General features: G+C 42.7%; 1 protein-coding gene across 1 annotated transcript in view; it reads left to right on the forward strand.

The window, feature by feature from the left end:
• Positions 1-22172, forward strand: part of KIAA1217 (KIAA1217 ortholog) — a 355180-nt gene that overhangs the window by 165382 nt on the left and 167626 nt on the right. Inside the window, 2 exon segments of the mRNA XM_033164922.1 lie at positions 18461-18711; positions 18713-18739. Coding sequence (XP_033020813.1) covers positions 18461-18711; positions 18713-18739 — 278 coding nt within the window.

The following is a 22172-nucleotide window of genomic DNA, read 5'->3' on the forward strand; positions in this document are numbered from 1 at the left end:
GGGCACAGCATGTTTTCTACTGCTTAATGGTTTGAACAGGTGATAATATTCCACAGACAAATGGGCTCTTGGAAGAATTACATAATATGTTTGACTTTGAAAGTGTCCATCATAAAAGAGCCTTCTACAACCCATGCCCCTCCAGATGTTTTTGGACTCCAGCTCCCATCACCAAGTCATTGGTTGGGTAAGGCTTTCTTAAAATATAATGGAAAATGATTCTGGAGAATGTTAATATTTATAGAGGTGCTATACAACAACCAAGAACTCTCTCCTGACAGTGGCGGAGGAAGCTGCTTGGGCGCCTGGGGTGGCGTGCCCAGGGGTGGGGCGAGGGCAGGGTGAGCCGCCCATAGAGGCAGGGCGCACTGTGGGGCCGCCGGAGTCTGCCTGCCTTCACCCACTCAGCCTCCCTACAGCTGGGGGGAGGCAGCGGGTGGACCGTTCGGGCAGCGCAGAGCCTGCACACGCCCAAGCCACAATGTCTCTCCCAGGAGAGACGCATGGCTCGGGTGCGCTGCAGGCCCCACGGTGAGTGCCCCCTGGCATTTTGTCACCCCCCTCAATGGTGACACCTGGGGCAGACCGCACCCCCTTTCCTCCGCCCCTATCTCCTGAGCAGCTTTGCAATACTTTCTGCTCAACAGGTGCCAACGTACCTTTGAGTAGATTGGTGAATGGTGGGCCTGTGTGAGTGGTTTGATGCAGGGAAACCAAAGAAGGATGTCTAAAATGCCAGAATGGCCAGTTCCCAGTATTTTTTTGCTAAAGAAAGGGGCAAGCTTACAGCACAGCCTGTAAACCCCCACTGCTGTTACAGATGCAGGTCAGACACTGCAGCAACGAGAGGTCGTCTTAACCAGGAAAGCATTCATTCATTATGTATACAAAAGACAGCATATGTCAGTTTGGCAAGAACCTCCTGTCAGTCCACCTGCCGATGAAGGCACAGGGGGCAGGCATCCAAGTCTCACGGCTAACTCCCCTGCCTAGGCCAAGAACCAAGTTTCCCAAGCCCACAGATAAGCACAACATTAAAGCAAGCCGATTAGCATATATCAAAGCAAGTGTGAATAAACTTACTGAGCTCATCCCTTGCAGCAGCCACCAATTAGTCTTGAGGTTACCTTAAGTACCAAGATGGTGTTTGCAGGCCTTCCAGGACAGTCTCACCTTTGGTTCAACATACCAATCAACCCAGTTCTTGTCCATTTCCTTGACATTTGGGGCAAAACTTCCATTTCCCAGCAAATCTACATATTTCACTCTGCAAGTTTGACTTACTCAACTGTAGTAGAGTTGCCAACATTTTTATCGGCACCTGTTTCTGTGTCTCTCTTACTGCAGTGTGATCTGATTAGTGGACAGTACGGTAATTCTTATTAGTTGTCTTCATGCAATGGGCATTTTCACCAGTAGATTTTCCGTATAGCAAGCCGCTGTTACATGCATAGGGGAAAGACAGAGTGTTTCTTAACTGGTCACGTGGCAAGCAACCCTAAAAGTAAGTGGCATTTGCACAAAACAGTAAGCCAAAGTTCTTGACTTAATAAGCCATATTAAGCCTCATTTTCATGTCATAGTAAACCATACTATGGATCACTGGGAGTGCACAGCACAGCAGCAAAGCCAATATTTAGCTTAGTGTGCCATTCCACCTAGGAACTGCTGTTAAGGCCAGTCCTCCTTAACCATGACCTGTAACCATAAGACAGATCACAGTGAAAGAAGAAGGGATCACAACCACGATCCTGGTTTCTGACAACATGCTAAATTTAGCTGCTCTACTGCACTGTGCTAAAAGGCCAGGAAAGAGCAAAACGAGTTTGAGCTTATCTCTGGGCATCAACCCGTTGGTGAGGACCCAGTAAACCATGGCTTGGCTTAAGGTGATCACTCCTGCTTTGTGCTTCCCCTGGCAAGAACAGATACTGTAAATAAACCAGGAAAGGGATGGGTTTTCATTATATCTAAACAATGGCTCATGCTTTCTTTTACCCAGCAAACCACAATTGCTAGCTAGCCTTAAACCATGTTTTGCTGTTGGCTTGCTGAACATTGTTTGTTAGGATGAAACAAGCAGTGACCCTGAGTTCAGTTGCAATGCTAATTTATCCCCTTTCTGGTTTGTTTGGCTGTTTCTGCTAGGGAGGAGCAAAGTGGGAGCAATTCAGAATGCTGGTTATCGCTTTTAAAGCCGCCAGTGATATGGGGCTCCAGGTGTTGTTGGACTCCAATTCCCATTAGCCCTAGCTAGCACAGCCAGTGGGTAGGGATGATAGGAGCTGTAGTCTAGCAACATTTTGAGGGTCATTGTTTTCCAGGCCCTGCCTTAAGAACTGTCTGCACCCATTTCAGAGACCCTGTTAAAATGTCTACCTTTAAAAGCCATTAGATCAGTGGGCCTTTTCAGTGGTGGCCCCACAATTATGCACTCCAATTCCAAGTAAAGCCAGGTGAGCTTTTTTCCTTTACCAGCTTTAAATGGGCCTTTAAAGACCCATATTTTCATTGTCACCTTTGTGGAGCTAATCCAGGTTATCAGATTCTGTTCTTTAGAGCTAGATGGGTCATTTTGCTGGCATGCTATCTTGCATGTTCCTGGGAAGGGCTTAGCTATTATTACCCTATGCAAAGAAGAGCCTTTACACTTGCCCGCTTCCACTCCATTCCTACAGCATTCCTACAGGGTATATTTTCCAACACTCCTCCTGATCTTCGCCTTTGTCCGCGCAACAGGGGAAAGATAGAGGACTTTATTCACTTTTTCTTTCACTGCTCTTTATATGACTCAATAAGACCGAGGCTCTTCCTATTAATTCCCCCGTCCATCGTCTTGGAAGATGACTGTATGAAATACTTATTGGTGGATGCCAACCCCATGGTTACCCGCGGTGTGGCCATCTATATTTTGCAGGCCCTGAAACTCATGGCCACCTCGATAGGTTAACTTTTTTTAAAAAAGCCCTGGACTTTTGTAAATATTCTGAAATACCCATAGCCACATGATTTATTACTGCTTTTACCATATCTTGTTTTATCTACCATGATTTTATATCTGTTGTTTAGCAAATGTATCTACAGTAATATATCTTGTATAACCGCGGCAGGTTTCTGCCTGAATTCTTTTCTATGTGCTATGGCCAATTGGCTAACACAATAAACTTTGATTTTTTGAAATTATTATTATTATTATTATTATTATTATTATTATTATTATTATTATATTTTACTGGTTTTACTATTGGATTTTAAAGGCTTATATTCGTGTATGGTTGAAAACAGCTTTGAGAGGTGATTTTGCCTTAATTTTTAAAAAGTCCAAAGGCCTTTTAATCAAATAATTAAATAAACATGGCTTGGAAACCTGAGCTACTTATTTGCATACAGATATTGTCTGGAAAGAGCTTTGACTCAGAACTCAGGATTTCTGTAGGCTAGAATTACTGTCCTCCCAGGGCTTGTAATCACTATCAGTAACGCTGCCTGGTGGAAGAGGAGCTTCATGGCATTGGATGGAAAAGAACTAGGTTAGAATCTCACCCCCAGGCAAACCCATCACCTGTTGGGGGCCTCAGAGAGAGAGAGAGAGAGAGAGAGAGAGAGAGAGAGAGAAGCTCAGGGGGCTATTTCAGCAACAGCCGCTGAAGCCGACAGCCGCTTTTGAAAGTACTGCCCACTAGTCTGCTGAAAACTTTCTGACTGTTTCATGCAGGCTCTCCCTGCCCTCCTGGAATGTAGTTCGCTTTTGAAAGGAACTTTGTACTGTCAAGGAGGAGGATAGATTTTCCTTTACTGTGGGGTGGGGGGGCGGGGAGGCTGCTGGGTTTTTCCTCCCCCTGGTAGTTTTCGGAGCTGCATGTTTTTTGGCTTTTGAATCCAAAGCTTGTGCAGTTTTGAAAGTAGGCAGGGACAATGGAGGAAGCTGAGAGCCAGAAACCTGAGCCGCTCCTGGCTTGTCCGAGAGACAGCAGACAGATGAAGGGTGAGTAACAGAATCATGCGTAGATGGAGTTGCATTCAGCCTGTCCCTCATTGCTGCTTTTTATATCTTCATGACAGATTATATGGAGCAGATACTTCATATATTACGCTGCGGCTGACTGTTTTTTGTCTGTTTCTTACATCTGACTTTCTCTTGGGAAATACTTTTCTTGCAGAAAGAAAGCGAAGAGCATAAGGGTTCAGAGGTTGGGTTTTTTTCCTTTTTGGTTTTGATGCAAACATTTTACAAAACACAAAGCAATCTATGAAAAGGGAGGGTGCTATCCCCCACAGTGAAGGGAGGCCATCCTTCTAATATTATGTTCTCCAGCAGTGCATGAAGAGTAAGCTTCCTCCTCATTTAGTTCAAGTGAGGATTTCATTTTTGAGCTCAAGTTTTAAAACTCAGCAAACCGCTCAGAGTTTAGTGCTATTCCATGGGAAACATATGAGTGTGTCTTGGAATGCATCCAGAAATTATGGACACAGCTTTCATGTCAGGGCAGATTTGGTGTCCTGCATACCAGTTTCACTCTGTTTTGTCTTGGATATGGTGCAAACTACATGCTTTATAAGAACAAACATTTTGGATTGGGCAGCAATATATTCCTAATTTGAATCTGAAGTGTTTGTAGAAATTTTGTGTGTGTGTGTGTGTGTGAGAGAGACTTGTTATTGTCAGAGCTAATCCCTGATGACTTGGCAGAGAAGACAGACCAGAAACGGTTTATTTGTTCATTCATTCATTTATATTACAGCTTTTGTGTACCACTTTCTGTCACTGGTAGCCTAAAAGTGATGGAGCACCAATGCAAATCCTAAAATGCAATTACCGGTAGTAAGGCAAATTGGGGATAGGGTCCTGAAGGAGTAGCAAAACTGAGCAAACTCTGGTGCATTGGTCTTCCGCTGTGGTGGGTCAGGGGGCTAACTCCCAGGTCACAGCCAGATCTGTGGTGGGTTGCAACAGCCACTCTGCCACCATGGAAATATATGGCTAAAACAAATAAGAAATGGTCCCCCAAATTCATGTTTGTTTTAAAGGTGCATCCTGGATAAAAAAGGGGGGAGGCTGCTCTAATAGTTGACCAGAGCTGTGGTCAAGACTAACCCAGGTGCCTGGGCAACATTGGACTATGCTCTGGCTGTGTGATGTGATATATAAATATAATAAATTAACTTTCTCTGGCCTATTGGTGTAAAGAGCTTTCCTCTTTGTGGCTTGCCTCCTTGCAATTTCCTGCTTTGGGCAAAGCTGGGTGACAGTGACACACACTGGTGATTGCCAATTCTGCAGACCCACTGTGAGTGCAAAATATGCCCCTTATATACCTGACCCTTCTCCCTTGCATTTCCAGTAGAGATGGGAAGCCAGATCATTTATAATGCCTCAAGTCAGCCTAACATATTTGATTTGAACTATATGCCGGCAATTGGGAACCTCTGGTCTGTGGGCCTCATTGGGTGCCATTTGGTCCGGGAGGCTGTTTTGAGCAAGCCACCCCCATCTGCCCCACCCTCACGCCTTTGCATCATACATGACATCAAGCGTGGGGCAGGTGAAGGTGTGGCTCCGTACCAAAAACAGGTTGCCGGCACTTGCAAAAAAGGCACAGCGCTTTGGAAGGTCCCCTCCCTACTGAATTTCCTGTGCCTACTGAATATTTTGTTACCCCAGCAGGCATTTTATTAGAAGTTCTTTTACTTTTTGAATTGTAAACTGCTTAGAGCTTATTGTAAAGCGGTAAATAAATTGTTTAAAGAAAGATATTATGGTAGGTGGGCAGGGCAATCCCACAGGGCCAGACCCCGTTCTCTCCTACTGCTCTATGCAGACTTATTTACAGTATCTGTAGCTGACTCTTCACTGAGTATTTTCAGTAACAAAGCGAGGAGTTTCATGTATATAATGCAACACTTTCCAGAGCGCAAATCGTGGAATATTCAGGCACATAATGTGGGAAGTCCTTGCATTCCCACTGCCATTCTTAGCCAAGTAGATTCAGCTTGATTGATTGCTTACTGTTGTTTTTACATTTTCTGAGAGAACAACTGTTATTTTTATGTGTGGGATGGAAAGAGTTTCCAACTGCTTAAAGCAAAATAAAGAGATCACATTGTAAGTTTCGTAAAGGCAGTTTCACAACTTCTACTCCGTTTCATGAATGTGTAGTAAACAAACACATGCTTAAATCCAAACATTCCTGAGCCTGGGAACGAACTAAACTTGGTGCAGTGGAATGTCAAATAGGCTGCAGTGTAATAACAGGGAGCATCTCTAGTCTTGGAAGCTATACTGTATATGAAATTCCTACTTGATGGCGCTGAGTGCCTTCCATCAACTTCAGCTGGTGGTCTAGCTGCGCCCCTGTCTGGAAAGGGATAGCTTAACTTCTGCCACCTATGCTCTGATAACCTCTAGGTTAGATTGCTGCAATGTGTTATATGTGGAGCTGCCTCTGAAGAGGGTCCAGAAACTTTTCAGCTGGTGCAGAATTTGGTGGCAAGGTTGCTCACCAGGGCAAGATGGTTTGAGCATATAACGATGATCCTGGCCCGACTAAACATGAGGAATAACGTTGTGACTGTTTGACAGTGCAATGGACTTCCATGAGAGGTAGTGGACTCTCTTTCCTAGGAAGTTTTTAAAGCAGAGGTTAGATGACCATCTGTCATGCATGCAGGGTTTTTTTTAACAGCAGGATACAGTGGTACCTCTAGATGCGAACAGGATCAGTTCCGGAGCCCTGTTCGCATCCTGAGCAGTTCACAACCCGCAGCGCCGCTTCTGCACACGCACGGGTAACGATTTGGTGCGTCTGCGCATGCGTGACTTGCCAAACCCGAAAGTAATCCGTTCCGTTACTTCTGGGTTTGGCGCATTCGTAACCCGTGCTGTTCGCAACCCACAGTGAACGCAACACGAGGTACGGCAGTACTCAGTTCCAGCACCTCTCAGGTGGGCGCTGTTGCTATTCTAAGAGAACAAGGGAGGTGTTCATTGTGAGTTCCGGCACCTCTTTTTCTAGAAAAATAGCACTGCATGCGTATGATATTGGGTGTGGGGCTGGTGGACATGGTTTGTGGGAACAGGCCACACTGGGACCTATGGCAGCACTCATTAGGCTCAGGGGCCCACCAGTGTATTAATGCCAACAGACATTGATTCAACACAGCTTCATCTGAGTCAGATGATTAAGGAGATGCCTAACCAGGCCAAGGAAAGGAAAACCCAAAGGGATTTCTCCCCTGTATAGAAACATTAACCGTGCAGCGAAAAGGTCAAGTCTGAAGCAGCCTTTGTAGATTTTGATTAGGTGTTTCTGAGTTGCTGTGCAGACAAAAGCTGTAGAATTAGCTGTCAATGTGAGCATTCAATGTGACACTTTAGATCAGGAGTGGAGAATTGGATACAGCCAGTCACTGGATCCTTCCTTTCCCCATCTCGCGTGGGCCAACGTTGATGGGTGGACAGGGCACACACCGGACATCATTGTGACATCAGGCGGCAGCTTAAAAGGGGCTCACTTTTGAAGTCCATTTTGGGCGCTTTCAGCACAAACCTCTTGCAAACGGACTTCAAAGTGGTAACAACCATGCTTTTACCTGACGTCAGGGATGGGGCAAGTGGACTTGGTTTGGAGGAAATGACTTCAGGGGCCAAATTAGAGGGTGCTGCATAATTAGGCCCACAATCTGGAGGTTCCCAATCCCTGCTGTAGTTACCCGGGACCCCCAGGAAGTGTCCATAATGAACTTGTTGGCATAACATGCCGTTGGCTTTGTGATCTTTAAAACAAGGAAAGGTGAGCTAGATACTTGAATGACTGCAGTGCCAGCGAGCCAACAAGCCTTTTGATTTGACACCATAAGCTCAGCTGACAAAGAAGAAAAAAATTCGCACATTTACGGTGCACCACATTAAAGCATTAACACTAAGCTTTTTTTCTTTGGTGATCCAGCATGGAGTTTGGCAGTCTCCAGGAGCACTGCAGCCTGGGACTCTTATCTTAGCAGCATGCTATGGTAGAATTCTCCCCCTCCCTTGACTTTTCAGACAGGATTGTCCTCAAATTATTGAGATTGGATGTTTTTGTAATTATGTTACACATGGAAAATATTTCATCATCCAACAGCCCCTCAGCATGTGTGGCAGTGGCTGTACTCTAACCCCCCCTAACTATATAACAATTTAATATAAAGTGCTCAGGAATGCTGACTGGCTTTTAAAGTGTTTAGCAGATCCAAATCACTCTGCCCTTGAATCTTGTCTTTGAGCCTATTGAGAAATAAAACACCTAGGGTTGAATTCATTGGTACCCCTCTATTCCCAGAAGCACTTTTGAGCCAGTGGACTCCTTTGCCAGCAGAAAGGAAGGGGAGCTCTCCATAGCCCTCTGAGGCTCCTAAAACTCTTCTCCAGTGGGTTGGGGAATTCTCTAGAGCAGCGTGGAAGGTTGATGGAGGCCTGAAGGACAAAGGGGGGAGCTGGCATCTTAGTTATTGTCATGGGTCTATTTTTTATTATATTTCTGTTGAGTCCTTCCTCCCAAAGGAGCCCCAAGGTAGCAAACAACAAAGCAGCAAAACAATGCAATTTAAATAAATAAATAAGAAAGAAAGAAAGAAAGAAAGCATGAAAACATTTAAAAGGCACATATCGTCACAGCTAATGATTTTCAGGTTGGCAGGACCAGTATCTTCCAGCCACTAAGTCTCTGATTGAACAGGAATGCTTTAAAAAATTTTCCTGAGTGTTAATGAAGGAGACAGGCACATTTCACTAGGGTGGGCATTCTGCAGACCTGGGATCTGCCACTAAGAAGACCATACCATAGGTCAGCATCTACCAGGCAGCCTCCAGCAGGGACTCTTCTACTACCAAGGACTCCCTTGCTGAGTGTGGAGCCCAAGGTGATTGATATTGGCGTTGGGGGGGGGGAGGTGCCCTGAGTGAAATAATGTGCTTTGAGGTCAAAAGCAGGAGCGTTATGGGATATGAAGGAATAACTGACACAGTTGAACTCTACAAGTTCTCTGCCGTTAGTGCAGGAAGCTGCCCTGCAGATTTGTCGATTGATGAAAATATTGGCTGGAGAAGTCAAGGAGTGTGCTAAAACTGCCAAATATGGCAAAAGCAAAGGAAAATATTTCACAGGGGGGCATTATGGAAGTGGTGTTAATAAAGCGAAAACAGCTTCTATAATAAAAAACAGCTTCTATAATAATAGGATGTGCAGGTGAACCATTTGAAAGAAGTGCTAGTGTCACTGGTAAGAGCCTGGGAGATAAATCAGAAAGTCTCTCCTGTTAATCTTCTCCTCTGCCTTGAACTCATTAGGTAGCCTTTAGGCAAGACATACTCTCTCTCAGCTTCAGCCCCTGCACCTACAATATAGGGGATGATAGTACCAACTTATCTTAATGGGTTGTTGTAAAGATTGCATGGCATATTGAAAGTACCATGCAAATGTTAAGTGTGGTGGCGGTGGTTGTGGATGTAGCTTTTAAGCTATTTGATGTGCATTCAGATGGGAGTGAGACTTGCTTCCAAATATGCGGAGAATCAAGCTGCATGATTCCCATCCTAAGCATACTTGTAAGAACATAAGAAGAGCCCTTCTGGATCAGACCAAAGGCCCAACTGGCCCAGCATCCTGCTCTCACATCAGCCAACCAGCAGTGTCCAACTCTGCAACTCAGCCATGAAGCTTGCTGGGTTACCTTGAACCGGTTGCTCTCTCTCAGCCTAACTTCCCTTGCAGGGTTGTTGTGAAGATGACATGGGGAGCTGGGAGAACCACCTTGAGCTCCGGGGGGAAGGTGGGATATAAATTTAAATGAATAAATGCCAAAGAGAAGCCCATGAACAGGACTTACCGGGTAGGTGAAAGAATATCCCATTGAAGCCAATGGCACTTAATTCTGGGGTTAGGGAACCCATGGGTGGGATAGTGCAGCAAAACAACAGTTGGATGCTCAGTTAGTTTGCTTAAATCTAATTGAGCTCATTTGGATTTGCATTTTAACACCAGTGCCTGCAGTCCTATGCACATTTATTCCCCATCAAAGTCTAGAGTCAGCTTGCACAAGATAAGACTGCAAAAAATAATTATTAATTTTTGGGAGAGCCATGACTGTCTGTTAATAGCAGGTAAGGTTACAGATAGACTTGGAAAGCATTTTTAGTGGTTATTTTTCTCACTTTGCTCTCCAATAGCCTATTTTCCTCCCCCTCCCCTATTAGGTATTAGATAACATACCTTCAACCTGCATTTTTCTTTTGGGCCCTGAGGGGGGGTTTGTATTATTCGGTTACCTGTAGATAAGTTAGCTGTAAGATCCATGCTATGCCTGTGTTCGTTCCACAAAGCAACCAGTAATAGGCAGGCCTCAAAATAGATTTTAAAGTTGTAAGAGTTATCTGACCCCCCCCCCAACGGCATCAAGTTATTCTCTCCCTCTCCCCATTGCAGAGACTTGCTTTTATTTCATTTCTCAAAAGAATGGTTTATTGAAAAAGTGACACTATATTTTCCAGTCCGCTGTCTCGGAGAGGCATAAAATCCAAGCGAGATCCATGAAATTTAAAACCATGGCTATGGTCTGAAAAGGGGGGGGGGGAGAGAGAGAGAGAGAGAGAGAGAGAGCGCAAAGAAAAGTGCTTTTTTCTTCTTATTTCACAGAAGTTTCAGAACATTTTGAAAACACACTGGAAAAAGATTAAGTATTCAAACTCTACTGTAAGAAAATAATTTTATCATTTGCGATCACCAAAAGAAGCCTCATTACAGTCCCATTAAAAAATACTGGAGTGTTATGATTTTTTTTTTGAACATCTTAAAGATTTTAAAGCTTAAGGAAGAAAGGGATCTACCACTCATTCCCCCTCTCTATTTCAGTACAGAGAACTGCATAGCAAGGACATGGTTTGCTTATTGATCCGTTTTCCATCCAGCATTTCACATTGTTTTATATAGCTTATGCAAACTACTACCGTATTTTTCGCTCCATAAGACACACTTTTTTCCTCCTGAAAAGTAAGGGGAAATGCCTGTGCGTCTTATGGAGCGAATGGTGGTCCCTGGAGCTGAATTGCCCAGGGGCCAAAAGCAGATTGTGCTTTTTATTTTACAAAGAGAAAAGGGAGTGTTGAAAGGACCCCGCTCAGCAGCTGATCAGCAAGAGATCGGGAGAGAGATAAGAGTCCCGCTCCCTTTCAGCCCCGCCCTCCTTTGTTGAATGTGCTGCAGAGGGAGGTTGTTTGTTTCCCCAGGACATGTGACTGGCTGATTAGATTATCTGTCTAAAACAGTAGAAATGGCTCCCTTTCCTTAAGATTTTTTCAGAAATGTGAGTTAAACCCCATAAAAATGGGGCTTTTCCTCTTTGCTTTTCCCCCTTTGCAAAAGGAGCTTTGCTTTCCCCCCTTTGCAAAAAAAGCTGCAAAACCTTTAGCTGATCCTAAAAAAAAAACACCCAGGGCTTTTCCCTTTGCAAAAAAAGCTGCAAAACCTTTAGCTGATCCTAAAAAAAAACCCAAAAACAAAACAAAACAGGGCTTTCCCTTTTGCAAAAAAGCTGCAAAACCTTTATCTGATCCTAAAAAAAAAACCAGGGCTTTTCCCTTTGCAAAAAAAGCTGCAAAACCTTTAGCTGATCCTCAAAAAAAACCAAAAAAAACCAAAACCAAAACAAAACAGGGCTTTCCCTTTTGCAAAAAAGCTGCAAAACCTTTAGCTGATCCTAAAAAAAAAACCCAGGGCTTTCCCCTTGGCAAAAAAGCTGCAAAACCTTTAGCTGATCCTTAAAAAAAAGGCCTTTTGCCTTTGCAAAAACAGCTGCAAAACTTTTAGCTGATCCTCAAAAAAACAACAACAACAAAACCAGGGCTTTTAGAGGAAGAAAACCAGAAAAATATTTTTCTTTTCTTGTTTCCTCCTCTAAAACTGAGGTGCGCCCTATGGTCCGGTGCATCCTATGGAGCGAAAAATACGGTATTTTTTTTTTTTTTTTTTATAAGATTTTATTATTTTCTATTAAGACAAAGGGAAAACATAGCATAAACAACAACATTCACAATATAAGAATACAAAATACAATACATAAACACAACACAAAAACATAATCAAACAATCACAATAAAAAGAAACATATACAAACCTTTAAACTAACACTTATCCTCTTACTTTTCTTGTTACTAACTTCTCTATTTTGAGGGACTTCCCCCATTCCCTCCACTGTCTTCAAAATCATATATATCTTCAGGGTAGCTTTGTATCTTGTTCTATTCACATTAGCTCAATTTCTAATACACTTTACTTTGCTTAATCATGTCTTAACTTTAACTCCAAATCTTAACACAATTCCTAACAATTAAATTTTTCACGCAAAAATATCTTACCAACAATTTTATCTGACATATATCTACTAAAGCCGCTATTCTATTTAATTCTGCTCAGATATTCAATTTTACTGTTTTGACTAAATAATCCTTAAATTTCTTCCAGTCCCTTGACACCTTCTCCTCCCTCTGGTCCCGGATTCTGGCGGTCAGCTCTGCGAGTTCCATATATTCCATCATCTTCATCTGCCATTCTTCCACCGTTGGTATCTCTTCTCCTTTCCATGTTCTTGCCAATAATATTCTAGCTGCTGTTGTGGCATACATAAAAAACACTCTATCCTGACTGGGTATCTCTTCATTGGTCATGCTCAGAAGAAATGCCTCTGGTTTCTTACAAAAGGTAACTTTCATTACCTTCTTGAGCTCATTATAGATCTTATCCCAGAAAGCATTTACCGCTGGGCACAGCCACCACATATGATAAAAGGTACCTTTCGCATGTTTACATTTCCAACATACATCTGACATTTTGGTATTCATCTTAGCAATCTTGACTGGTGTCAAATACCATCTGTAAACCATTTTCATTATGTTTTCTCTTAAACTATAACAAGCAGTAAATTTGATACCTTTCTGCCACAATCTCTCCCAGTCATCCATCATAATATTATGTCCTACATCTTTCGCCCAATCTATCATTGACGATTTAACCAGTTCATCTTTCGTATGCCACTCTAGCAAAAGATTATACATTTTGGAAAGGTTCTTAAAGTTCGATTCTATCAGTTCTGTTTCCAGTTTTGATTTTTCTACTTGAAAACCAACTTTTTTGTCCATTTTGAATGTTTCATATACCTGATGATAATGCAGCCAGTCGGGGACCTGACTTTTCACTTGATCGTAGCTTTTTAGCTTAAAAGAGTCCCCTTCCTGCTGCAATATGTCCATATATCTTAACCAATTTGCAGACATGTTCGGTCTCTTATAGGCCTTGGCCTCCACTGGAGAGATCCATCTAGGGGTCTTTCTCTCTAACAAGTCTTTATATCTAGACCAAACCTGGTATAAGGATTTTCTAACTATATGAGACTTAAAAGTTCTGTGGATCTTAGCCTTGTCGTACCAAAGGTATGCATGCCAACCGAACATATTATCATACCCTTCCAAGTCCAATACATCAACATTTTCTAGTTTGAACCAGTCCTTTAACCAGCAAAAGGCCGCTGCTTCGAAGTAGAGTCTTAAGTCCGGCAGGGCAAAGCCTCCTCTCTCTTTAGAGTCTGTTAAAATCTTAAACTTAATTCTTGGCTTTTTGCCCTGCCATATGAACTTTGATAAGTCCTTTTGCCATTTCTTAAAACAATCCAGTTTGTCCAGAATTGGTATGGCTTGGAATAAAAACAGCATCCTTGGTAGGACATTCATTTTTATCACGGCAATTCTTCCCATTAACGACAATTTCAATCTTGTCCATATTTCCATGTCTTTCTTTATTTCCATCCACAGTTTTTCGTAGTTGTCCTTATACAGGTTCAAATTCTTGGTTGTGAGGTTGATACCTAGATATTTTACTGTTTTAACAAAATTGAGGCCAGTGCCTTCCTGTATTCTTTGAATTTGTTCTGCACTCATATTTTTTCCTAAAACTTTGGTTTTCTGCTTGTTTAACTTGAAACCAGCTACAAGTCCAAATTGTTCGATTATTCCCAGAGCTCTGGGGACACTGCTTTCCGGTTCTTGCAGGGATAACATCAAATCGTCTGCGAAGGCGCGTAGTTTGTATTCCTTCTCTCCCACACGAATTCCTTTTATCTGTTTGTCCTTTCGTATCATATTTAGGAGGACTTCCAGGACCGTAATGAAAAGTAAAGGGGAGATAGGGCACCCTTGTCTTGTTCCCTTTTCAACTTCAAACTCCTCCGATATCACACTGTTTACTATTACTTTAGCTCTTTGCTCTGTATAGATGGCATTGATGCCATTCAAAAATTTTTGACCAACTCCCATCCTTTCCAAATTCTTTTTCATGAATGTCCAAGAGACTTTATCAAATGCTTTCTCTGCATCAACAAACAATAGTGCCGCATCTGTATTTATGTTTCTCTCCAGTTTTTCTAAAATGTCCACAATAGTTCTCGTATTATTACTAATTTGTCTTCCTGGCAAGAAACCTGCTTGGTCTCTATGTATATAATCTTTCAACACTCTTTTCAATCTTGTAGCCAATATATTTGCAAAAATTTTGTAATCCACATTCAAAAGGGATATTGGGCGATAGTTTTTCATTTGAGTCTTATCAGTATCTGGTTTTGGAATCAGTGTGATAAAGGCTTCCTTCCACGTCTCTGGTGCCCTATCTCCTTCTAGTATCTTGTTGCATACTTCTCTTAGTGGCTGCGATAGCCAGTCTTTCAATGTCTTATAATATTTTGCTGTTAAACCGTCCGGTCCTGGAGCCTTCCCCAATTGCATGTTATTTATCGCATCTTCTATCTCCTGTGTCGTTATTGGGTGGTTGAGAGTAACTAGTTTTTCCTCTGGGACCTTTTGCAATCCATTCTTTTCCAGAAATCGGTCAATTTCTGCTTCATCTATCTTCTCCTCCTTGTACAGTTGCTTGTAAAATCTTTGAAAACACCATCTGATTTCCTCAGGTTTCTCCACGTTTTTTCCGTTTACTACCAAGGTATTGATGACATTTGCCTTTTGTCTTTCTTCAATTGCCAAGCTAGTAATTTTCCACATTTATTAGCCGATTCAAATGTTCTTTGCTTCATCATTTTCACTTTCCATTCGATGTCCTGATTCATTATGTTGGCATATTGGGATTGCAAGTATTTAATTTCTTTTTGGATTTTGACACATCTGGGATGTCCTCTTAATTCTTTTTCCTTTTCTTTGATTGATTTCAACAGTCTCTCCATCTCTACGTTTTGTTGTCTCTTCTTTTTTGCTTTTTCACTAATGAGAAATCCTCTCATTACAGCTTTACTTGCATCCCAAGCAATTCTTTTCTCCACTTCGGAGCTCCAATTTATCTGAAAGTATTCTTTCATCTTTTTCGCCGCTCTTTCCACTAGCTTGGTGTCTCTCATCAAAGCGTCATCCATTCTCCATCTAAAAGAGTCCTTGGAAATCATTTTTAAATTTAACTGTACAGGGTTATGGTCTGAAAGAGTTTTGGGACCAATTTCTGCCTTTTGTATTTTTGGAGCCAATTCATTCGATATCCAAATATAATCTATCCTCGACCATGACTGCTGAGGTTCGCTGAAGTATGTTGCCTCTGTATCTGTGGGATTTTTTAATCTCCAAGAGTCCACCAAATTCAAATTATCCACCATTTCGAAAAAAGTCCTTGGGAGTTTCCATCATTCGTTAATTTGGTTCTTTGAGATCTATCCATTAGTGTGGAAAACTGCACCATTAAAGTCTCCAAGGCAGACTAATTTGTAATCCAAATAGTCCAACAGCAGATCATGTATTTTCTTATAAAAATTGACTTTCCATCATTTGGTGCATAAAGTCCCAGGATCAAGAATTTTTTCGCCTTGTATGTTAATTTCAATTGCGATGTATCTCCCTTCTTCATCTTTAAAAAGCTGTCTTGGGCTATATTTCTCCTTTGCGTATATCACTACTCCTCTCTTCTTGGCCTTATCCGATGATATAAACTCTTGGCCTAATTTTTTATTCTGTAGTAATCTTCTATGACGTCGGGCTATGTGGGTTCCTGTAAGCATATTATATCCAAATTCTTCTTTTCTATGCTATAAAACACTCTGCGTCTCTTTGGTCTCTGATTCAATCCCCGGACATTCCATGTCATTAACTTGAGCGCCATTTTCCTTTCTCTAGCCTTCTCCTCCAGTTGCTTCTCCTATCTTGTCTTCCTCTGGGTCCTTGCCTGGACTGGGTAGGCTTGGTGGTGGTCCCGGCGGTGGAGGAAATACCTCTGGAAACCTGTAGAATTGTGCTGGGTCGAGTGGTGTGCCTTTAAATTGTTCCAGGTGCTTGTCCAAAAACTTCTGCTTCTCCGCCAGGGACCTTATTCTTATCTTTTTTCCTTCAAACGTAAATGCCAGGCCTTCTGGAAATTCCCAACTGAAGGGGATTTTCCTTTTTCTGAGCTCAGTTGCCAAATCGTTGTAGGGAACTCTTTTGTCAAGGAAAAATCTGGGGATGTCCTTATAAAAATTACTTTATTCTGCTCAACCACCAGGTTGTTTCTATAATGCAAGTCCAGAAAGTAGTCTCTGTCGTGTCGATCGTGTAGCACAATCAAACAGTCACTGACTGTTTTACTGCTTTTCTTTCCTCTGGAGCCTCTTGGACCAAATCTGAAGGCCTTCACTATGCGTGCTGAGACGTTGATTTCTTCTATCTCCCAAAATCCTGAGAATAACTTCACTATGTAGTCTTTTAGGTCTTCCCCTTCCAGTTCTGGAAGATTTCTTAGGCGGATGTTGCCCTCTCTTTGATGAAGTTGCAGAAACGCGAGGGACTCTTCAACAGACCTCTGTCGTGATCCAATACTCTCTATCTGTTCCAGATCTAAATTATCCAATTTTTCCTCTACCTTTTTTATTTTTTCCTGACCACTTTAATTTCCTCTGAGTCCTTTTTCAAGGTGGTCACCTCTTGCCCAATCCTATTGATCTCTTCTCTGTTCTTCCTTACGTTCTCCTCAATTTGTCCAATGGATTTTTCTAGGGTCTGCGTAGAATTTTTAATGTCAGCTTTTATATCAGCTTGTAATTTTTCTATTGCTGAATTCACTGCTGTATTTCCTGATGAAACTTGATCTGTGTTTGCTTCAACCCGTCAGTCACGCTTTTCAGTCCTGCTGCAATTTCTGCAACACTAACAACTAATTTCTCCATTTGTTCCTGTAGAGTTAGGGAAACAGAGCCTTTTCTTTTTTCAGAGCCAGTTCCTTTTGATCTAAGTTCCATTCCTTGTGGGCTCTGTAACTGTAATCTCAAGGTCACTCCAGTTTCTGTAGTAACAATCTCAGACATTCACAGCAGAAGGCCAACAGTCCCAAAAGTAAACACCAGGTGGCCAGCAGCTCAGTCCTGAGAACAAAGAGGCTGCTGAGCCAGGAGCCCACACCAGTCCCGAAAATCCAACTTTTAGGCAAAGAGTTTTAATTTTCCAAAATATAAGTTCCTTAAGCCAAGAAGGGCCCATTTTCATGTAGCCCAAGTCAGTCACAGTTCCTAACTTGCAGTGTTACCACCAAAGTCCACAAAATAACTTGTATCTGGTTACAAAGAAATCAGAATGTCTCCACTGGTAAACAGTCACTGAAACACCAACAAAGGAAAAAAAATGGCAACAATATATCACAGCCCGCTACTGACCCCGGAATCCTAATCCAGAGGGTGAGGGGCGTCTTCTTTTGCCATATCAACTGTTTTTAAGTCTTTAAACATCCTTTTAAACAACTTTTAATCAACTTTTAAAAAGTTCGTAAAACTTTTCCGTTAGTCGCGGCTTTGATCTTTTAGCGCTACCAAGCTCGCGCAAACAGTTTAAAGGGAACAGGCTTCCTTTTGCAGTTCCTCTGTAAGCAGTGCTCTTAAACTTGTAAAAATAATCCAATTCTTTGACTTACAGAGTTTCTTTGGAGATTTCTATGCAGGAAGTGCCGGGTGCTCAAGTCTGGCGGGGTCGCTGCTTTGATCCTCCGCAGGCAGACGCTTCTTCAGTCCCGTGCCGGCGCTCCGCTCGCCCGATTTTCCCCCTTACGAGGGTCAATCGGGAACGGAGACGGCACGTCTGGGACCCACGAAGCTCAGGTCCACGGGACGCTCTTCCCGTGGCTTTAAGGGACCCGTGGCGCAGGCACAGAAGTCCCTAAGCCTGGCGGAGGACGGAGCCGTCGGACTCCCGTCCGCCATTGACCGGCACCTAACCGGAAGTCCCGAAAAATACGGTATTTAGTGGTTGTCTTAGTTAAGCCCAATAGCATCTCTCTTCATTAAATGGAGCAGAATCATATCCTTCTGTGCTATTTTTTTAATGTACATTCACACTGAAAAATAAACTTCCTCCTCCTCCTACTTCTGTAGACATGACTGCTGAGATTCCGTTTTGATCATATCTCACCTTTTTGATTTGCAGACCAGAAAAGCAATTTGCATGCAACCTCGTTAGACGATGCAGAATACCTGTGGCCTAAGGAACTTGTTGCTTCTGGAAACAGCCAGGCTTCTGCAAAGGCAGGCCGCAACATTCCTCGGAGACACACCGTAGGAGGCCCTCGAAGTTCCAGAGAAATTCTGGGAATGCAGGCGTCAGATATGGACAAGAAGAGAGAAGCTTTTCTAGAGCATCTGAAGCAGAAATATCCCCACCATGCCACTGCAATCATGGGGGCACCAAGAAAGACTGAGAGATCAGGTATGGAAGACAAAGCAAATGTTCACATATGTGGATTTGGTTCTGATGCTAAAACCCTAAACACATGGAATTCCCATGCAGGTGGGCTTTGCTGCTGAATGGGAACGAATTCATGGAGCTCCTGCTGATACTGAAGCCAGTAGGGGAGCCCTTCTGCTTGCAAGGAATCAATATGGAGCTTGCGTACATGTAAAAAGCTGCCAGATCAGACTGATAAATACAGGAATTGCTCGATCTTAGAAAATCATGCAGTGCAGTTCCATTTCAGAGTGCAAGCAGGAGAGAGTTTGTCTGCAGGAAGTTTTTTGTATGAGGGAGCATGCACGTAGAAAACTAGCCTGTCAGGGAAAAGTATTCTAATCTAGCCTTTTCCCTGACACGTTTAAATGGTTTCTTTCTTTCTTTGTTTTTGTAATGTTTAGGGTTTATAAATACTAAGCACCCAAATATTCAATCCTGCCCCTTCTGCAGTCTGAAATGGTATAGTCTAGCAAGAGTTGCTCCACTGCCAACACATGACCCGCCTGATTGTGTGTTTTCTATTGGCTGGAATTCTTTAAGACAAAATTACAGACCACCTGATTCTCTTGAGTCAGGGGTAGCCAGTGTGGTGCTCTCTGGATGTTGTTGAAAGTGAGCTTACAAACCATGAAGGTGTGTGTGATACTTGAACTGACAAATCATCGTTATAAGGCTGTTGCTCCACTCTGCTTCTCAAAGAAGGAGTGATGAACAGAAAGGTATTTCTAAGCCATGGGTAGCTAACATGGTGTCCCTAGATAATAAACTACAACTCCCATCATCCCAGACCATTTGCCATGTTGGAATGACTGCAGTTGCAGCCCATAATATCTGAAGAGCATCATATTGGCTTCCCCTTCTCTAAAACATGATGTGCCTCACCATTTGTAAGCTTAGCACAGGGTTTGGTTTCCAAATCATAGGGTCATATTCAGCTAACTTTTGCTTAGAGTAGACCCATTGAACTTAATTACTTTGGTTCATTCATTCCAGTGGGTCTGCTCTGAGTAAAACTGGTTGGATGCAATCCATGAGTTGGTTGTGAGCTTTGAATCTGAGCCTTTGTCAACCTGCTGTGACAGAAGTGTTTTAACAGGTCTGAGGCACAGTTTTGCTCGACTAAACACAGTGCTTTTCAGCAGTTATAGGGCATGGCATGAAAGCACAACCTGCTTGCTTCTTTGTCAGAGAAAAGCCATAGGCAGCTGTCGGGAGGGATGTAGGAGCCATGGACAAACTGGGAGCTGGAGCTAAGGGCTGGAACCAAACCTGGGCTTAGTATTCGACTCTGGGTTTTCAAGACAAATTTGTACTTTGCCGAAATGGGCATATTGGGAATATTCAGTGACTTTTCAGAAGGGCAAAATTCTAGGAACTTTTTCAGGGGTGCCACCTTAATGAGGCATGCCAGAGATAGGACAGGGCAGAAGGAGACTTACCCCTGTTCCAAATATCTTTCTTCTTGATCATATTACCTAGCAAAAGTACACTGGCAAAAGGGGGTGCAAGTCGAATTATGTTTTAAAGCTGGTTTCTCTCTGCCAGGCTTGGGTTAGCTTAGCTGAAAGGAGTTTAGAATAGGGGTAAGTTACACCAGTATAAATTATACTTGGCTTCCCATAGTTTGGATTGTTTTGTTAGATTGGCCCCCCATAAATTGATCAACGAAAGCTAAAGATGACTGGTGTGATAATTAAAACTAGCATCCCTACTGTTAATTTGTGTGGGGCTTTACTGGCTGTGGCTAAGCAGCCCGTGGTGGTGACTGGAATGTGGAAATGTCCAGTTTGCAATTAAATTTAGTACTGAGATCCTTGGCCAGCCCACATTATGTCATTACAAAGTCTCAAAATGATTTTAAGATTGAGGGCGGATTCCATTTTCCTACCCCTCCCTTTCAAAAGCATGCAAAGTCAAATGAAACACCCACAGCTGACTCTGACAATTCCTCTGTGTCTGGAATGTATCACTTGTCAGTGATGTTACTGATGGAGAGGAAGTGGAAGACAAAATTTGAAAATAGCTACTATCTAATCAAAGAGCCATTTTCTGAATGACAACAACTTCAATTATAGCTGAGAAAATGCAAACCCAGATGCTCTGTTTCTGGTGAAAATGGTCATAAAGAAGCTGTTTCTGTTTACATTCACAACTAAATGCACCTAATATAGTTTGCACAGAGAGACATTACAATCAACATTTAAAGCAAAGACAAAACACAAATGGGCAGAACAGGAGCAACCTAATAAAGGGTGGATGAGAAGAGTGTTGGGGTCATAGCAAAAGCTATTTGTATTTAACCCAGCTAGGTAAAGGTAAAGGGACTGCTGACCATTAGGTCCAGTCGCGGACAACTCTGGGGTTGTGGCGCTCATCTCGTTTTATTGGCCAAGGGAGCTGGCATACAGCTTCGGGTCATGTGGCCAGCATGACTAAGCCGCTTCTGGCGAACCAGAGCAGCACACAGAAACGCCGTTTACCTTCCTGCCGGAGTGGTACCTATTTATCTACTTGCACTTTGGCGTGCTTTCAAACTGCTAGGTTGGCAGGAGCTGGGACCGAACAATGGGAGCTCACCCCGTGACGGGGATTTGAACTGCCGAGCTTCTGATTGGCAAGCCTTAGGCTCTGTGGTTTAACCCACAGTGCACCTGCGTCCTAGGGAGGGGTTAATATGCCAGTTTCTGTCAATGTTTCTTTGTATCAGCCAAAAACATTTCTTTTCCGCTAGGCTTTTGGCTTTTATCTGAGGCCTCCTCAGTGGGTGAGGAGTTTTAATCCTGCCTTTAAAAAATATGAATTGAGTTTTAGATTTTTCTCTGCCTTGTTTTCATGCAAATTACTTTTTGCAAAGAAGTGACTATAAATTTTAATCACCGTCAACTTCATAATAGCACACTTTGTACGCTCACATGTCCTCACGCAGGACTTTCTTGTTCTGCATTCCCCAGATACACATACCCTGATGCTTTAAGTTATTCTATTCTCTAGTGTGATGTACGCTTGTGCGTGTTGTGCTGCAGGAAACTCTGGTACAACACTGGTGTTTCCCGCAGCAGCTCATAAGATGTTGGAGCTGCTCTCAGAGCTCTGATTTCTGCCAAGTGCTATAAATCTCTGAGTACTGCTTGCGCCTCCCCTCTTCCCCCCTCTGACTTTGAAATCTTGAAGCTCTTCCCTGACTGCTTCATTGATTGTGTCTTGTTATCTTTGTAATGAACTATAGTATCTGTGTGGAGAATGCAGGGTGGTAGTTAAGATAATGCACAAATTGCTTTCTTTTTTTCTTTTTTAAAAAGATGTGAGATTAGATCTTTCCTGAATCATGTAAATATTTGTTCCTCTGGCGAAGATACTTGCAAGCCAAGTTTGGACAGACTATTGCAGAGACAACCCTACACATTTTGCAACT

The sequence above is a fragment of the Lacerta agilis genome, chromosome 12, assembly GCF_009819535.1.
Source record: "Lacerta agilis isolate rLacAgi1 chromosome 12, rLacAgi1.pri, whole genome shotgun sequence".
Taxonomy (NCBI): Eukaryota; Metazoa; Chordata; class Lepidosauria; order Squamata; family Lacertidae; genus Lacerta; species Lacerta agilis.